Source organism: Hippichthys cyanospilos, chromosome 14, assembly GCF_059441005.1.
Source record: "Hippichthys cyanospilos isolate Australia breed blue-spotted pipefish chromosome 14, RoL_Hcya_1.0, whole genome shotgun sequence".
Taxonomy (NCBI): domain Eukaryota; kingdom Metazoa; phylum Chordata; class Actinopteri; order Syngnathiformes; family Syngnathidae; genus Hippichthys; species Hippichthys cyanospilos.
Window position 1 is genome coordinate 1,349,264 of NC_142382.1, and position 18,234 is coordinate 1,367,497.

The 18,234-nt window shown below is 45.1% G+C and overlaps 2 protein-coding genes across 7 annotated transcripts; one reads left to right on the top strand and one right to left on the bottom strand.

Moving 5' to 3' along the window:
- Positions 1-66: 66 nt before the first annotated feature.
- dpysl5a (dihydropyrimidinase like 5a) lies at positions 67-16,937 on the top strand. 6 transcript variants are annotated; one of them, XM_088432761.1, is made up of 13 exons: positions 67-119; positions 4,845-4,937; positions 8,812-9,082; positions 10,469-10,627; positions 10,862-11,041; positions 11,171-11,239; positions 11,999-12,043; positions 12,126-12,201; positions 12,295-12,451; positions 13,260-13,401; positions 13,477-13,886; positions 14,938-15,106; positions 15,172-16,937. In XM_088432761.1, the coding sequence occupies exons 3-13, from the start codon at positions 8,822-8,824 to the stop codon at positions 15,385-15,387; spliced, it is 1,884 nt and encodes a 627-aa protein (XP_088288887.1). In that variant the 5' UTR covers positions 67-119; positions 4,845-4,937; positions 8,812-8,821; the 3' UTR covers positions 15,388-16,937. The 6 variants fall into 6 exon arrangements, with proteins under 6 accessions (XP_088288887.1, XP_088288889.1, XP_088288891.1 ...); XM_088432765.1 differs by lacking the exons at positions 67-119; positions 4,845-4,937 and adding an exon at positions 4,752-4,801 and having other exon boundaries at positions 13,477-13,619; positions 13,679-13,886; XM_088432764.1 differs by lacking the exons at positions 67-119; positions 4,845-4,937 and adding an exon at positions 7,103-7,252 and having other exon boundaries at positions 13,477-13,619; positions 13,679-13,886.
- Positions 685-4,550, bottom strand: neff2 (neuronal intermediate filament family member 2). The gene is made up of 4 exons (XM_088432786.1): positions 3,940-4,550; positions 2,646-3,020; positions 1,433-1,557; positions 685-1,272 (listed from the first exon to the last, which is right to left on the bottom strand). Exons 1-4 carry the CDS (start codon positions 4,480-4,482, stop codon positions 1,212-1,214), a joined length of 1,104 nt encoding a protein of 367 aa, XP_088288912.1. The 5' UTR covers positions 4,483-4,550; the 3' UTR covers positions 685-1,211.
- Positions 16,938-18,234: the final 1,297 nt, after the last annotated feature.

An 18,234-nucleotide genomic window follows, 5' to 3' on the forward strand; every position in this document is an offset into this window, starting at 1 on the left:
GTGGCGAGGAATTAGCCCGAAGAAGAGAGAGTTCATTTCGACAAACGAACGCGGCAACCAATTCAGGAACAACAGGAAGAAGGGTAAACTGTGGACGACAGCAAAATTTTTCCCTGAAAGTAAGTTTCGCCTTGCTTTCTTTGTCACTGTTCAAAAAGCAATTAATGCAGTAGTTTGCAAATGGGGGTGCGTAAACACTCGCGGGGGGTACGCGAGCGTTAAAAATACTTTAAATTTGGGCAACCGTACAAAACCCTCACAAATGAATGAATAAATTATCTAAATATTTCAACACGTTTTTATTTTCAGTAGGCGATTCACTTTCATGATCGTAAAAACCGGGACTCCCCCATATCAGAATGGTTCGACCCAAGCTATCGCAACATATTCGCATCACCTGTCAATCGCCTGAAAACTTGATCGCAAAATACGCTGTTTCTTTTAGAAAACAGATCGAGCGAGATCATTTTGTGTTAGTAATTAGTTTATCTTGTTTACAGCACCCTTCAAAATATTTTACAAGTTTACCACTGCTTTAGTATTCAGTGTTGCTACAAAAACGTTCGGTAGCACCCTCTGCTGGTAGAATGGCGTACGAGTACATTTTGTCCTGACATTTTTACACCAGGAATGAAGATTTAATGCATGTGATGCTATCTGCTGAAAAAAATAGCGAGCCATAAGTCTGTTTTTATTCTTTATTGTACTTTTTGCTCACACTTACAGTTTATCGTCATTCAGTTTCATGTCTGATGTTAGCATCGATTCCTAGCTAAACAATGTAGACTTCATAATTAATAGAAGAAACCAGTGACCGTTAGGCTTCCTCTGCATTTACTTTTTTATTTCTTTTGATGTTTTTGCGGGGTAAACACAGAGGAAGATGTAGATAAATATTTGAAGGGTCACCGGCTCGATGAACCTCGACGAAAGCAATTCAAGTCCTAGCAGCGCTTCCGGTCTTTGACAAACACTTGCTCAAGTATTTGTACAAAGTTTCTTGCTTGGACTTGAACGCTGACGTGGCTTCGTGCGGCTGCAGCTATTCTGTATTTTTCGTTTTGTTTTATTCTTTTCATTGTTGAAGTCACAATGTGTGGAGGAGAAGGGGGACTTGTGGTGGACTTTTAGCTTGCTTTTTGGCGCAAGGGTGCGTCTTTCTTGAAGTGGATGACGTTTTGATGGATGTCTTAATGTTTCCGCTCGGGCGTTCAGTGAACGGCGGGAAGGAAGGGCTCCGACAGCCGGAGTTCTTCGCCTTCCAGAAGCTTCCTACGGTTAAAAAAAAAAAAATTAAAAGCCTCAAAAGAAAATAAGGATTTTTTTCAGTGTACCGAAGTAATCGAAGACGTTTATGTTGTTGAGTACTAATGGAATACATTAGGTCGCCAAGTGTTAAAATAATTCAGGACGTTCAGGACGTGTCTGTTACCTGTAGGCGGCGATTTCCATGTCCAGCGCCATCTTGACATTGATCAGGTCTTGGTAATCCCTCACGCAGAGCGCCATCTCTCGCTTGGCGTCGTCAATGTCTCGCTCCAGTTGGTTGATCCTCGTCTGCCAAGGGAATAGCAAACATGTGCCAGTTGCCTTTTGACCTTTCCGGCCCCAAGTCAGAACCTTTAGAGTTCTGGAAACGAGACACACGACGAAACGGCTGCCGGCTGAGACCGGACGATGGATTTCAGAGGAATCCGCGGAAATCTAAAGTTAAACTGTGAAATTTGGACACTTTACACTCAGTTTTCCCTGGGGAAAAAATGTAGAATTTTCGCAAATCTCTGCGTGAAAAGTACCAGCGAGGAACAGGGCCACAAAGTCTTCCCAGAAATTTTCCGTATTCTTTCAGTAATGGTGGAATTTTCTTGACATCTCTGCTATTGCAACAGCTTTTCTGGTTCTCTGTGTGAAAGGTACCAACACTGACCAACCAGCACAAAGATGACCTGTCATTTTGGATGGCGAGGTCCCAGCTGTAAATAGGGGGAAGAAAATAAAAGTGTGAAAATTGGACACGCAGTTTTCTCTCTGATAAAGAATTTTTCAGAATCTCTGTGTGAAAGGTACCTCAAGGAATGAGGACACAGCCCACCTGGGAATTTTGCACTTTCTCCGAGGCGCAACGTAATTTTCTTCTGATCTCTGTTGTTGCAACAGTTTTTCCGGGTCTCTGTGTGAAAGGCTCTGACAAAGTCCAGTGAGGACTTTTGAGTAGTAAAAACAGAGATTTACTAGCCTGGCTGGGGTAATAAAAAAAAAAGAGGGGAAAACGAAAACACAAGTGTGAAATCATAACACTTGACGTACAGTTTTCCAGAACCTCCGCAAAAGTCATCCGGGAAATTTTCCGCATTCTTTGGGTAATGACGGCATTTTCCCGACATCTCTGCTATTGCAAGTTTTTCTGGTTCTCTGTGTGAAAGGTACCGACACGGACCAGTGAGGACAAAGCTGACCTGGGCACAGCATGGTTGGCTTGGATCGTTTTAGAACTTTCCGATTTGTGACGGCGGCAGTATGAAAGGGAAATTGTGACAAATGCGTGATTAGGATAGGCTGTCCTCCACAAAACAACTCCTGGATCCCCTTCTAGTCCATAACGGGACTTTAGTGACATCTCCGCGCGTGAGGGGTTAAAAGGTCACCTGGTACTTGTCCACCTCCTCGGCCTGGGTCTCCTCCAGCTCCCCCAGCTGCCTGTCGAGCGCCTCCACCACGTTGCGGAGAGCCTCCACGTCGGAGGATCGGGCCAGGAGCATCCTGCGGTACTCGGAGGTCTCCTCCCGGACGGCGCGCGCCGCCCGCCGCTCCCTGCCGGCCGCGTCCGCCGCCGCCGCGCACTCGCTCCCGTACCAGTCCTCGGCGGCTCGCGCGTTCTCGCCGGCCAGCCTCTCGTACTGCGCCCGGATGTCCCGCAGCGCCTCCCCCAGGCGGGGCCGCGCCGCCCTAGGCGCCTCCTCCGCGCCCATGTCGGCCACCTTCAGCTGGGCCCGCAGCTCCTCGCTCTCCTCGGCGAAGACCTGACCAATCATACGCAGTCCACGGTTTGCACTTTTCAAATATCCTGAGCGTCGAAACCGCGGTCCGCCGTCCGTTACATCGGGCTCCGATATTTGGCTCCACTTGACCTATCGGGATATTTTTGACCCGAAAGTTGGGTCGAACTGACTGAATTGCTCCTATTTTTAATCCAAATCGAATTTTATCTGACCCAAACGTGTTTACACTCTGAAAACATTTCGGTAAAAGAAAAATAACCCAATTAAGGGTCAGCAAGACCAACCCGATATTGGACTGTTTACCTAAAAAGTGTTTGTTTTGTATTAAAAAATCAAAAAAGTTGGGTCAATCTGACCCAATTACCTAATTGCTTCTATTTTTAATACAAATTTTGGTAAAAAGATACATTTTGGTTAAAGAAAAATAACCCAATTACGGGTCAGCAAGACCAACCCGAAATTGGACGGTTTACCTCAAAAGTGTTTGTTTTGTATTAAAAAATCAAAAATGTTGGGTCAATCTGACCCAATTACCTAATTGCTCCTATTTTTAATACAAATCTGATTTTATCTGACCCGAATGTGTGTAAAAACATTTTGGCAAAAGAGAAATAACCCAATTATGGGTCAGCAAGACCAACCGATATTGGACCGTTTACTAGAAAGTGTTTGTTTCGTATTAAAAAATCAAAAACGTTGGGTCAAATCGACCCAAATATTGTGTCGGTCAATTTTTGAATACTTGTTTTTGACCCGACAGTTTTTACAGCCTAAAAAGAGTTGGGTCCAAAATAACCCAATTATAGACCAATTATAGATAATTAAGACCGGGAACAAACATCCGACCCGCAATTCTTTGGCCGAATATTACGGCACTACGGATCACATTGTGAATGTGGTATAATTGGAGCGGAGGAGCCCCCGAAGTACTCCAACAGACCTTCTTGAGGAAGACCATCTCGTCACAAAGCGAGGCCACGGTGGTTTGGGCGTCAAGGTAGGAGAGCGCCGCACGGCCCGCCTCCTCCCGGGCCCACCCCAGGGCCTCCTGGGCGTCCTCCCTCCGCCGGCTCTCCTCCCGCCAGCGTCGCCTCACCTTCTGGCGAACCTCCATCAGCCGCTCCCTCTCCGCCTCCATCCGCATCTTCTCCCGGCTCTCCGCCTCCATCTCGCTCCTCAAACCCCGCGCCGCCTCCTGGTAAACCCCCCGCAGGCGAGACGGGTGGCTCCTCCGCCCCCGCAGCGCCTCCAACTGGACCAGCAGGGCCCGGTTGCGGAGCTCCAGGACTCGGACCTTCTCCACGTAGCCGGCGAAGCGGTCGTTGAGCTCCGCCAGCTGCTCCTTCTCCAGCACCCGCGAGCCCAGGACCCGGTCCGGGGACGCCACCGGCGGCTTCCCGCCGGGCTCGGATGAGGGGGACATTTTCACGAGGGGACCCGTGTCTTCATCCCGGAGTGGACGGCGGAAGACGGAGGAGCTCATGGCGATGGAAGTGAAATGTCAGAAGTCCCCCTCGTCCTGCACACTTGTGCACTGCGCCAGCTCGGGGATGCTGCGGAACCCGGACTTTTATGGAGCCTACCCCCCCCCCCGTCTCCCGCGTGAGTGACGTCACACGCCAGTGGGCCAGTAGCAGCTCGCTGCAGTGAAAACCGTGGCGCTTGACGCTCTCCGGGCGGCCGTGCCGAAAAAGAGTGAAACAGAAAAGGGGAAGCTGCTGACCATTCCAGTTTTTTTTTTTTTTTTTTTAGAATCGATCTTGTTCTTGCCAAAGGAACAAATATGAATACGGAAGACAGAGGTGAGACATAAATCTTACGGTATTTCTGTCTGTCTGATTGTAGCGCCGTTCAGTGGCCGAGACTGGTACCGCAGAGAAGGCAGCACTGGCCTCGGAAGTGATGCAGTGACATATTTGTTACGATTCTTTCTTAAATGTGAGTACAATATACTGCCGTTTATTTCACAATATTTTATTGTTGACTGTTGTACGTTTTTTTTATTTGAAGGTATTTATATGAGTGTAAAACGGGATAGAAAAATATTCATTATTATTTCGCCTCTAATTGTACACCATATTTTGAGTATTTTTGAATTCTTAGAGAAACGATTTTAAAAAAGTTTATAAAGTTATTGCGTGGAACCAAAAATAAATGAAAGAATTAAGGAATTAAGTGTTCAAGTAATCGTTTTCTAAAGTAAATGAATGCTTCAGGTACTAAAAGTACTATAATCACTTTTTAATTTAGTTACAAAAAGTTCTAAATTAATTGTTACTTCAGTTACTAAAAGTACCAATGTAATTGATTACTTTAAGACCTAAATATTAGATACGAAGTAAGTGCTAAAATAATGATTTTAGTTAATATGTATCAAATCGATTTCAATGTGTAATAAAGTGCTAGAGTAATTGTTATGATTCGTGTAAAAAGCGAACGATTCTTAGTATTTCATTACCTAAGGTACTTGAATACCTTAATACTTAAGCCGTTATAATAACATCTAATAAATAATAATAATTTGAAACTTTATTCAAATGAATCTAATGTTTTTAACGAAACCTTGCGACATCTACCGCCGGCCTCGACTCGTTGTCGCCACTAGATGGCGGCATATCCCCACAGAAAATCCTGCCCTTTGTGGTTGTTTTTTCAAGAGTTCATCTACAGGTAAAATTGTCCCCAACCTCTCCCAAATTTGCAAACTGAATCCGATCTGGTTTCAACCCATTTTGACATTACAGTGTACACACAACATGCAAGTCGCAGTTTGTTCAAAGCTGAGGAACATATGACGTAAATTAGACCAATATGCCCTTTTATAAATGGAGTAACGAGTAGATTAAAAATTAATACTTATTTTCTCTCAGAGTAAGTCTTCCCCATGTGTGCCATTTTTTTCCGTCTCAGAAAGACTTTTTTGTTCGTGTGTTATTGGACACATGGCATTTTCGACATATATTTCGAAGCACCCCAAAATCCAATCAACTCGGTGTCGAAACTTGGTTTGATTTGGCCCGCCTGAATTTTTGCCCCAGGTTTTTCCGTTTGAGTCATCCGGCGGAGAAAAGTTGAATCAAAAAGCGCCCCTCAACAAAAAGCACAAGGGGGCAGCACAGGTCAATTTGGTTTTGAAGTTTGTAACCTGGGCCTCCCTGGACCACCGTCCGTCTTAAAAGCGACATCAGTCTTGCGAGTCTTGCTAACAAACGTTTTCCTATGCAGGCCTGAAAAATAACATTTGAGATGAAATGACAGCAAACGACATCGACTTGGTTGAAATGGCGTTCATTCTCTTTATTGAAACATTCTTTGAACGAACATAACATATGTAAAATCAGACAGATAATCATAACGTTGATACGATGAAACAATATAAACAATTTAGAATCTCGGGAGTAATTCACCATTTCCTATTTACAAACTTAAATGGCTCAAGTTTTTTTTATATTCGCCTGACCGCCGTTTTTAATTTGGACGTCGGACCGGAAGTGTGATTTTTAAGGGACTTTTGGAGCCACGTAAATGTCTCATTCTTTTCAAATGACCTGTTTTTATTTTCGCCTGACCGCCGTTTCGACTACTGACGTGACTTTGACGTCAGACCGGAAGTTTGATTTTTTAGGGACTTTAGAGCCACGTAAATGTTTGGATTCAAATGACCGTGCCGTCAAATGTTACTGTACATCCAACATGGCGGGGCTTCGACATAAGATGCAGCAAAAAAAAAAAAGACGTGTTTTATTTTTCATTTAAATCTGCTGGCCGCGCCCCTTGCTGCCTCCCAATTGGTTGCTCAGGCGACAACGCTAACTGAGCTCAGCCGGTAAGTAGTAGTAACCGGAAGTGATGCTTTGGCACATGTCTTTTTATAAAATAAAAGCCAAGTAGGTGAAATCGTTTCTCAATTGCGACAAAAACGAACGAGATTCTTTACATGAATGTAATTTTTACATATAGTTCTTAACAAAAAAAGTATTTTGTACTTCCTTTGTTGCTATACGAGCGATGTTAGTCGAGTCATATATATTTTTTCGAAAGCAATGATTGAAAATAGCTTGTATTCCGCCGCAGCAACGCTAACTTAACGCATGTCCGGTGGTGCCGCACCGGTCCAACAGACCGGTCCGGACAAGCATCCATCTGTCGTATGCGAATGTGTTTGCTTGATCGCTAAAGTGGGGCATTGTGTGCGTAAGGAACCGGGGGAGATTAGCGGATCTGCTGCAGCTGCGAACCCGGACGTTAGGCAGGTACGCGCAGAAACACAATTGCTTGCTTTTGTTTGAATGAAAGCAGTTTCGGGGGGGGGTTAAGCTTTTCTGGGTCGCTTATGAAAAGCCGCCCGGCAGACACCGGCTTTCTTTGTGTCATCACTTCAACCGTTTTTTGCAAAAAGAAATCGTACATTTCGCCAGGACGTGCAAAAATAGCATGCACGAACACGTGCGGTATTTTCTCGACGACACGTGAACAATATTCACGATTACGCATCTGACGTTTACGTGCTTAATCGTGTAACCCTCACGCTGGTATCATCGAGGCAGGCAAGGATGCTATCAAGCTGCCGCGCCCTTTTACGCAAAAAAAAAAAAAAAAAGACGCGCACGCATAGGCGTCATCTTTCATCCACAGGGGAGAAGGAATGCCAGGAAGGATGATGTTCGTTTTTTCGATGAAACTTTTCAAGAAAAATCTCCGGTCGTCTAGTACGTGTGTGCCAAAAAAAATCGATTCCCATAAGAATCGGGATTCGCCAAGATTCCTTGTTTAAAAATGTCCCCGAATTGATATGAAAAGCTATAATTGAAGACAATAGCGACTTTCAAAGTGTGGCGGTTGTAGATGTGTTGGACATTTTGCAGACGGAAACCATTTGAGCATTCTTTGTACGTCTATAGATCCCAGCAGAAATTAGAAATGAAATCAATTACTTCATCAATTATACATTAAATTGTTATGAAATTGAAAAAATGCGTTGCGTCGAAGGAAGGGGGAAATATCAACGTCATTATATGCGGGCTCCAGAAAATAGACTCTTTCGTTGAAGGAGAGAAAATCTTTTATTTTTTCGTATGCTTCACAAAATCATCTTGCGGGCCCGATCAAACCTCCTTGGGGGGCCAAATCCGGCCCGCGAGCCCTATGTTTCAACCCCCCCCCTCTTTTAATAACGATATCATTTTGTCGCACGGTGCATCTTAACTTGCGCTTCTTTAGTTTTAGTGTCCAAAAAAACCCTCTAATTTCGAAGAAAAAATTTCCACACTCCAAAAATCCATTTTTGCGGTATTTGCGGCGTTGCAAAAAGACATTTTTGCATTCGAGAAAGGGGGGGGGGGATCGAATCAAAGAAAATGGACTATTTTTGCATCGAAGGGGAGGAAATCACAAAATCCATCTTGCGGGCCCGATGAAACCTCCTTGGGGGCCGGATCCGGCCCGCGAGCCCTATGTTTCACACCCCCCTTTTAATAACGATATCATTTTGTCGCGCGGCGTCTGCGCTTCTTTAGTTTGGCAGCGTCGAATACAAGTTTGGAAGAAAAGCTTCGCGCACCCCGTGAATGCATTTCAGCCGGGTTGAGAACCGACATGGTCGCATTCAAGAACGGGGGGGAAAAACAACCGTCGACTTGTCGTTACACCCGAGATGAAGAAAATAGGCTTTTGTGGCATCGGCGTTCGAGCTGACGTCAGCGTCCTGTCGGGACGTCGGGGTACGGGCGGCGACTGGCGCCCGCCGCGCCGGTCTCAGTCTGCCGTCCCCTTGTTCTCTCTCAGCGACGTTTTAAAAATGTCTGCCCGGCAGAGCCCGAGCCATGGCTAGCGGCGCGGCCGCGGCGCGGATCCTGATCAAGGGCGGCAAGGTGGTCAACGAGGACCGCACGCAGGAGGCCGACGTCTACATCGAGGACGGCGTCGTCCGGCAGGTGGGCAAGGAGCTGATGATCCCGGGCGGGGCCAAGGTGGTGGACGCCGGCGGGAAACTGGTCATGCCCGGCGGCATCGACGCCAGCGTGCACCTGGACCAGACCTTCATGAACGCCGCCGCGGCCGACGACTTCTACAGCGGCACCAAGGTAGCGCCGGCCCGGAAGCGCCTTCGCGCCTTCCAAAAAAAATGAATCCAGGTTTCAACCATCGCTCCGTATTTTAGACCTTCTTTTCATCTTTACGTTTGGCGCCGAAAGGAAATCGTTCGCGGAAACGCCAGGGAGCTGAAATTTCACCCGCATGGTGACAACGTGTCAAGGTGGAGAACGGTACGCCGTGCTGAACTTGGACATACTGTCACCATCCGGGTGAAATTTCAGCTCCCCGGTGTCTTCTTTCAACGCTTTCACTTTAAAGTGAAATACCTTTTAATGTATCGGGCAAAATGCCGCACAAGGCTCCAGGGTGCCATGTTGAACTTGGACATGTCGTCAACATCTGGGTGAAATTTCAGCTCCCTGGTGTCTGTTCAATGCATTCCCTTTGATGTGAAATGCCTTTGACGTAAAGATCAAAGACAGTACAAAAATACCGCACAAGGATGAAGCATGCCGTGTTGAACTTGGACATGTCATCGCCATCCGGGTGAAATTTCAGCTCCCTGGTGTCTTTTTGCGATGCTTTCCCTTTAATATAAATATTTCATATTTTCATAAATATTTATCATATTTAATCAAAATACCGCACAAGGGTTTAAGGTGCCATGTCGAACTTGGACATGTCAACGACATCTGGGTGAAATTTCAGCTTCCCAGTGTCTTCTTTCAACGCTTTCCGTTTATTGTTAAACGCATGTCATAGAAAGATCAAAGGACGAAAAAACTGCATAAGGGCTAAGCATGCGATGTTGAACTTTTGACATGTCGCAATCTGGGTGAAATTTCAGCTCCCTAACGCCTTCTTTCAATGCGATGTGAAATGCCTTGGAATATCAAAGGGTTGGACAAAATGTTGCACAAGGGTTAAGTGTACCGTTCTCCACCTTGACATGTTGTCACTATCTAGGTCAAATTTCAGCTCCCTAACGCCTTCTTTCAATGCTTAACCCTTCAATGTGAAATGCCTTCGAAGATCAGGATTGGACAAAATATTGCTTAAGGGTTAACCCTTGTGCGCTATTTTTGTACCGTCTTTGAACATTTCACATTTAAGGGAACGCAGAAGAAGACACCACGGAGCTGAAATTTCACCCAAATAGTGATGACAAGTAAAAGTACAACATGGCACACTTAACCCTTGTGCGGTATTTTGTCCAGTGCATCGATTTATACGTTCAAAGGCATTTTACACCCAAGGGAAAAGACTGAAAAAAAGATACCTGGGAGCTGAAATTTCACCCGAATGCTGACGACATGTCAGAGTTCAAAATGGCATGCCTAAACCAGGTGTGGTATAGTGTTTTTCCTGTCCTAAATAGATTACTGTAATGTTGTTTTTGTTTTTTGTTTTTTTGTTTGTTTTTTTTTTCCCAGGCTGCCTTAGCTGGAGGTACCACCATGGTAATGGCGCATGTTCTGCCGGACAAAAACCAGTCTTTGCTGGAGGCCTACGAGCAGTGCCGCAGTTTGGCGGACGCCAAAACCTGCTGCGACTACGCTCTGCACGTGGGAGTCACCTGGTGGGGACCCAAGGTACTGCGGTAGCACGGGCACCCTCGAGGTAGCGCTTGTGGCCCACGTTCTGGCTCGCTGTGATTTTTTTCAAAGAAATTCGAAAAGCATTGCTATAACTACATTTCCCATAATTCTCCTGCTGGATTATGGAGGGAAATGTTCTCCACAGGTTTGAGATTTTACCGTAAATATCTAACGCGGGATATTGAATGTGACGGTTTTGGATGTGGGACATTGGGCTTGTATTCGCAGGTGCGCGCCGAGATGGAGAAGCTGGTGAGGGAGAAGGGCGTGAACTCCTTCCAGATGTTCATGGCCTACAAGGACACGTACATGCTGAGGGACGACCAACTCCTCCAGGCCCTGCAGCACTGCAGGGACATCGGCGCCATCGCCAGGGTCCACGCGGAAAACGGGGAACTGGCGGCCGAGGTCTGCGACAAAATCTGGACTCGGACTTTATATTTCGACTTTTTTTCAAGCTGCGGCCGCAATATCGGAAGAACCGCTGCGTTTCGGTCCAATGGCGTCGCGCGAGTGAAACGTTTGTCCCTAATCCAGGGCGCGAAGGAAGCTTTGGCGCTGGGCATCACCGGTCCGGAAGGGATTGAGATCAGCAGGCCTGAAGAGGTATGACCGTCATCACGCGGACGCCGCCGGGACGGGAACAGAAACGCCATCTTTTTCCACAAAGCGATACCGGTCCAGGGCTACTCTGTTACGGACCACGACAAACAAAATGGAAAAAAATGATAAAGCATTTAGGGCATGGGTGTCAAAGGTGCGGCGTGCGGGCCAGATATGGCCCGCAAGGAAGTTTTTTCATCTGGCCCACAAACTCATTTTGTGAATCATTTAACCCTTTTTTAACCCATTTATTATGTTACAAATGATGGAAATCCCTTTGATTTGGATTTTTTTGCCATATCATAAACGCGAGGGGACTGAAATTGCCCGCCCATGATCAAAACGTGTACAATTTTTCAAATGCAACCATTCTGCCATGTGATTGCAGCTGTGATGTGCGAGATATCGCGTACAAACATAATTGTTGTCCAAATTTTGGACCGTATAAAACCACTATAATTCCAATGTTTGAGATGCATCTGAATAGGATTCATGCCACTGATTTTCCTGCGGTTTTTGCAACCGTCCGTTGAGCGGCGCTCAAACTATGTCAGCAAACAGAAAATTCTTTGTTGACTCGTGTTTCAGCTCAAGACAGCAGGTGGCGGTAGAGACCAGTTAATGTCTATTTGTTTATTTCCTAGGTATTTGCACCAGTCTGCTGCTCATTGCAAAAATCAACATATAATTGACACTATTTATTATTAAGATGTAGAACATAAATTGAACATAAATGCGTGACCTCACCTTGCTTTTTCACAGTTGGAAGCGGAGGCGACACACAGGGCCATCACCATCGCCAACAGGGTAGGGGAACACACGCAAACAAATAAAAAACACAGTAAAAAAAAAAAAAATGTATTCGCTCATGTTTTTTCCCCCCCGTTAGGCCCGCTGCCCCATCCATCTCGTCAACGTGTCCAGCAGGGCGGCGGGAGACGTGGTGGCGGCGGCCAAAATGCGAGGTGACGCCTTTGCGCGCGCTCAGATCGGCGGCGGCGTTTTTAGCAGTAGATTTACGGGAGTCGGGAAAAAAAAATGCGCCGTGTGCACAACAGGGAGGGCGGTCCACGGCGAGACCACCACAGCCCACGCTGTGCTCAACGGTTCCCAGTACTACCACCAGGACTGGGCCACCGCCGCGGGCCACGTCACGCTGCCGCCGCTGCGCCTGGAACCCAGCACGCCCAATTACCTCATGAGCTTGTTGGGAAGGTGAGGATCTCGCCTTAGATTTCCTATCCCATTCGCTCGGGTCAAATCGACCCAGAGAACGTTTTCAACATAACGCGCGGATATAAATGAATTATTCCCTTGTTACTCCGTAAGTGACTTTTCAAACGAAAACAAAAAAGTTTGACACCTTCGGATGATTAAACGCACCCTCGGGTCAAATTGACCCAGGGGTATTTTTCTGTTCCCGAACAATTAAAAAAACACTGGCTAAAATGAAATATTTGATTTGGATCACCGGCGTTGTAGTGACTGAATATACCTCGGGTCAAAGTGACCCGGGATGTTTTATTATAGTAGAGGAATAAATGTAACAAAGGTATAAATGAATCGTTGGTTTGTTTCATTGTGAGTGGCACATTTGAATAATTAAAAGCACCCCCGGGTCAATTTGACCCAGACGCATTTTTACCGTTCCTGAACAATCGACAAAACACTGGTTAAAATGAAATACCGGATTTGGATCGTAGGCGTTTGAGTAACCGAACATGCCCCGGGTCAAAGTGACCCAGGACGTTTTATTATAGTAGAGGAATAAATGTAACAAAGGTATAAATGAATCATTGGTTTGTTTCATTGTGAGTGGCACATTTGAATAATTAAAAACACCCCCGGGTCAATTTGACCCAGACGCATTTTTACCGAAAACACCGGTTAAAATGGAATACCGGGCTTGGATTATAGGCGTTTTGAGTAACCGAACATGCCCCGGGTCAAAGTGACCCGGGGACATTTTCGCTGGCGAAAAGAAACATAAGACGAGGGTTTGTGCCATCTTGCCTCCTTTCAGCGACACCCTGAACGCGGTGGCGTCCGACCACCGTCCCTTCACCACCAAACAGAAAGCCATGGGCAGGGACGATTTCACCAAGATCCCCCACGGGGTACCGGGCATCCAGGACCGCATGAGCGTCATCTGGGAGAAAGGGGTGGTACGAGAAGGGCGAAAGGGGAAAAAGTCCCATCCGCCCCGGGGGTCGGACCGACGTCCGCTCCGTTGTTTCCAGGTCGGGGGCAAGATGGACGAAAACCGCTTCGTTGCCGTCACCAGCGCCAACCCCGCCAAGATCTACAACCTTTACCCCAGAAAAGGCAGGATCGTCCCGGGAGCGGACGCCGACGTGGTGGTCTGGGATCCCGAGGGGTCCAGGTACGGAACCGGCTCGCCGAGCGGCCGCCCCCGGCTGCAGCGTTGCGTCCGTCCGGCAGGATCGTCTCGGCGGACGAGCAGGCGCAGGGCGGCGACGTCAACCTTTACGAAGGTCTTCGCTGCCGCGGCGTGCCGCTGGTCACCATCAGCGGGGGGCGCCTGGTCTACGAGAACGGCGTGTTCACGTGCGCCCAGGGCTCCGGCAACTTCTGCCCTCTCAGGACTTTCCCCGATTATCTTTACAAGAAGATGGTCCAGAGGGAAAAGGTATACCGGACGGCGAGTTTTTAAACTCGCAACTGAGGGTCGAAAAGGCGGGATTCTGATTTTTAATAAGCCAGATTTTTGTTTTTTTGATGTTGGAATTCTGAATGTTTTTCTCACTCGAACTTTCAAGTCAAAATTCTCACTTTCACGTCAGGATTCTGAATTTGGATGATTTTTTTCTTCTCGATTACATTTGTCGGAATCGACTTTTTCACTCACTTTCTCGTCGGGATTCCGAGGGGGAAAAAAAGTCCGGTTTCGGAAATTGTGACTTTTTTTCTCGGTTTCGTCACAGTTAACTTTTTCACTGACGTTATCGTCGGAATTCCGAGATTAAAGTCAGAATTCTGAAGAAAAAAATGGGAATTGTGGAATTTTGACCTTTTCACTTGAAACCCGAGTCGGAATTCTGATTTTCCGAATTCCGAGAATCAAGTTGGAATTCCGAATTCTTTTCACTCAGAATTGTGAATTTAGATTTTTATTTTTTGGGGGCCGTGTCACCGCTTTCGTATGCCGTACACCATTCACATTTTTTCCCAGATACTTGAGTATCGATTCAATAGTTAAGTATCTGGAAATGAATGTCCTTAATGTATTTAACTATTTATTTACTGGGATTGAATGTCTAAACTCTTAAAAAAAAAAACATGAAAATACGTCCCTGGCATTGAATGAGTCGAATTGGTTGCTTCATTGAAGAGTCATGAATACTTTCACAATTTAAAATGAATACAAATGTATTCATTAGTTTGTTCATCAATTTTCCGTCCTTCCGAGATGGCCTCTCGAGAACTGTCGGTGCACTATCAATAGCGGCCAGAGGGGGCGTTAAAAACAAAGACTAAGCCTAACTAAATGACTTACCCCCTGCAATCAGGCCAACTCTTTTAGAACCACTGACGTAACCAATGGTATTGTTCGCTTTATTGACCGTTTAATAAGTCGAAGTTTGAACAAATCACCAAGCTGACTGAAAACTCGCTCCTTATTGTCAAAAGATAAGAAAAAAAAAGCGGTCACGCAACGTCGGGTGTAATTTGTGCGCCAGTGGCAGGCGAGCAAGCGAGTGGAGCGTGAAGCGTACGCGGGAGAGGTGGCGGCCGTGGCCAACGGCGGGAAGAGGGACGTGGCCTATTCGGACCTGGACACGCCCACCCGCCCCTGCACCCGTCACGGCGGCGTCAGGGACCTCCAGGAGTCCAGCTTCAGCCTCTCCGGTGGGGATTGACTTCCGCCGCCGAACGCCCGCCTCTGAGAAACGCTGACAAATCCGCTTTCCCAGGTGCGCAGATCGACGACAAGATTCCCAAACGATCCTCGGCCAGGATCCTGGCGCCGCCCGGCGGGAGGTCCAGCGGGATCTGGTAGAGGCCCAAAACACCCCGCGGACAAAAGCGTATCCGTCCCAGCGAGACAAGTGTGGAACTTAGAAGAAATGTGGGTTGAGGAGCTCTTTTTTTTTTTTCTCCGCTCTAACCCTTTTGTCCTTGTTAACTAAGCTCAGATCCAAAAGCGCTTGAACCCCAGTTATGCCGTTTTCATCATACATATTTTCTGTTATCCATTTAACGAAAAAAAGGCAACGTAAATTTCAGGCTATAAGGCGCAGTAGCAACATGTTTTCAGCGTAAAACATTTGGATCGTTAGAATGCTGCACCGACGCAACAGTAATGTGCCTGATTGTTTTGTACTGCCCCCTGGTGGTGAGCAAAATAGCAGTTCAAACTCAAAATCAATACGGTGCTACCTCTACTTACAAACCCCCCTTGTTACGAAAAATTCAGATTCGGAAACACCTCTGACTCTAGTTATTTGTACTGAAACTTTGTACTGCGGACTTTTCACCTTTATGTGCTTCATCCACATTTTCCACCAACAGTTCACACCTTCGAACTAACAAACTGAAAATTGACATTGTACTTATTCACGTAAAATCACGTACGGGACATACTACTTTGGGCTTTCGTCTCTGACGTTAGCACGAAACTAAACTCAAGTAAACTTAAATGCTCAAAGTAACCCCCAAATAAATAGTATTTCCTTGCGGGCTTGTAAATGATGCCTAGATCACTGGAAATGTACGACAGAAACCTCCAAATAAAAGGACCTAAAAAGGTCTCTCTCTGTACTCATCACCAACACGCCAGCGCCATCTCAAGGCAAACAAAAGGAACTGCAGCATGTATTTTGGATTCAATATTATGCACTATTGTAATTTGTTCCAGTTTTTGATGCGTTTAAAAAAAATATTATTATTTTCAAGGGTTTAGGAGCATTTGGGGGGCTTGGAGCGGATTAGGTCATTTACATGTAAAAATCGCCTCGACTTACATGTCGAAATGACTTCCGGAACGAATTAATTTGTGTACCTGGAGTTTACCCCCTGGTGGCCAGTAAAAAATCTGCAGATACACCACACTGCACTATACGCCGCAGGGTTCAAAGCATGAGAAAAAAAGTAGCAGCTTGTGGTCTGAAATTTATGGTAGACTTTCCTTCTTTGAGGGGCAACATCTAATAATATGATTTAATAAGCACGCCTAGCATTTGTCACTAAATGCAAAAAAAAAAAAAAAAAAGTCTCACCTAAACTGCCTTTTTCCTCACTGATGTATGATGATGGCTAGCACTGTGAAACATCCACCAAAATGCGAGATATCCCCACGCCCACTTGAATGCTGCCGCTCCTTCAAGGGAGCCTCACAAACTGAACCGCACTGAAATATTTATGTCTTTTTTTTTTTTTTTAATGTTCTCTACAGCAGTGGTTCTCAAAGACCCCCGGCGGTCGGTGGCCCGGGTGTTTTGTTTTGTGTTTTTTGGCTGTCTAGGAACTGATTTAGCTTGTCTTTTAACAGTTTACATTCGTGCCTCGTTTGGCTTAGTCGTTGATTTTTAGCGCCGCCTCTGGCCGCTGTTGGTAGTGCGTCAATAGTGCTCAGCCTACCTAGATAGAAGCCAGTGTAACATCTAGGAAGGACAGAACGTTGGTTATTAATATATATATATATATATATATATATATATGTATATATATATATATATATATGTATATATATATATATATATATATGTATATATATATATATATATATATGTATATATATATATATATATATATGTATATATATATATATATATATATGTATATATATATATATATATATATGTATATATATATATGGCAGGGACTTATTTTCACGTTTTGTAAGAGTACAGGCATTCACTCCCAGATACTTAAGGATCAAATCGATAAGTACATTAACCCTTGTGGCATTATGTTACAAATTATGGAAATTCCTTTGATTTTTTTTTATGATATAAAAGAATCAATAGGAGAAAAACACTAGGAAGCTGAAATTTCCAACAGAACATGTAAAATTTCTAAATGCAACAATTGCTACACTTGTATGTGATCGCAGCTGGGCGTGCAAGATTTTGCGTACAAAAATAATTACTGTCCAAATTTTGGAACATTTAAAACCATTGTAATTCCAAGTTTTAGATGCATTTTAATAGGATTTATGACATTGATTTTCCTGACATTTTTGCAACTGTGGATTTAGCGGCGGTCAAATTATGTAAGCAAATTCTTTGTTGACTTGTGTTTCACCTCAGGACAGTAGGTGGCGGTAGAGACCAGCTAATGGCTTGACTCTATTTTTATTCAACATCAGTACAGCTGAAAAGTAACAAATATGTTTGTTGTCGAATTGAGTATGTCGCTGAATCAAAAGGGCACTTATGTTTGGCTTAATTTTCATTTTTGTCCACAAAAAGTTTGAGAACCCCTGCTCTACAGAAATGTGTTTATCATTTGAATTTCTGAGTAATTGATGTATTTTGTTGCATACCGTATAGCACTTTCATCATGATATTGTAGGAGTACGATAACATGTCTTTATTGTTTACGTTTTAGGGAGATGTAACATTTTTTTGTCACAGGTTTGTTCGATAACAAAGCAAAAAAAAAAACGAAACACTGGTGCTGAAAATTGTATTTTTTTGGTATGTTTTTTAGTTTCTTCCCTTCTCGCGGCTTCTGCCACATACATCACTGGAGTGAAAATAAATGTCAGCTTGGAATCCTGTGTTCATTCGCTCATTTATGCCCTTTGGAAAGGGCAAAATTGGTGTGCTACTCTGGATTTTTAGACTTTATTGTCGCAATGAACCCCAACAAATATTTTTTAAAGGTTTAATTCAGGGGGTGTCCAAAATACAGTCTGCGGGCCATTTGCGGCCCGTAGTTCACCTTTTTGCGGTAAAGTGTCATCGTCACGGGCTACAAAGACAGACTATACCATTACACTAAACTACAATTTTTTTTTTTTTTTTCTTGCG

Excerpts from the sequence above, each read along its gene's own strand:
- dpysl5a (XM_088432761.1), top strand. The coding sequence starts at position 8,822 with ATGGCTAGCGGCGCGGCCGCGGCGCGGATCCTGATCAAGGGCGGCAAG. Across the intron at positions 11,042-11,170 it reads ACGGGGAACTGGCGGCCGAG|GGCGCGAAGGAAGCTTTGGC; the intron begins GTCTGCGACAAA and ends TCCCTAATCCAG. Across the intron at positions 12,044-12,125 it reads CCATCACCATCGCCAACAGG|GCCCGCTGCCCCATCCATCT; the intron begins GTAGGGGAACAC and ends CCCCCCCGTTAG.
- neff2 (XM_088432786.1), bottom strand. The coding sequence starts at position 4,482 with ATGAGCTCCTCCGTCTTCCGCCGTCCACTCCGGGATGAAGACACGGGT. Across the intron at positions 1,558-2,645 it reads AGGAGGTGGACAAGTACCAG|ACGAGGATCAACCAACTGGA; the intron begins GTGACCTTTTAA and ends TTCCCTTGGCAG. Across the intron at positions 1,273-1,432 it reads ATGGAAATCGCCGCCTACAG|GAAGCTTCTGGAAGGCGAAG; the intron begins GTAACAGACACG and ends TTTTAACCGTAG.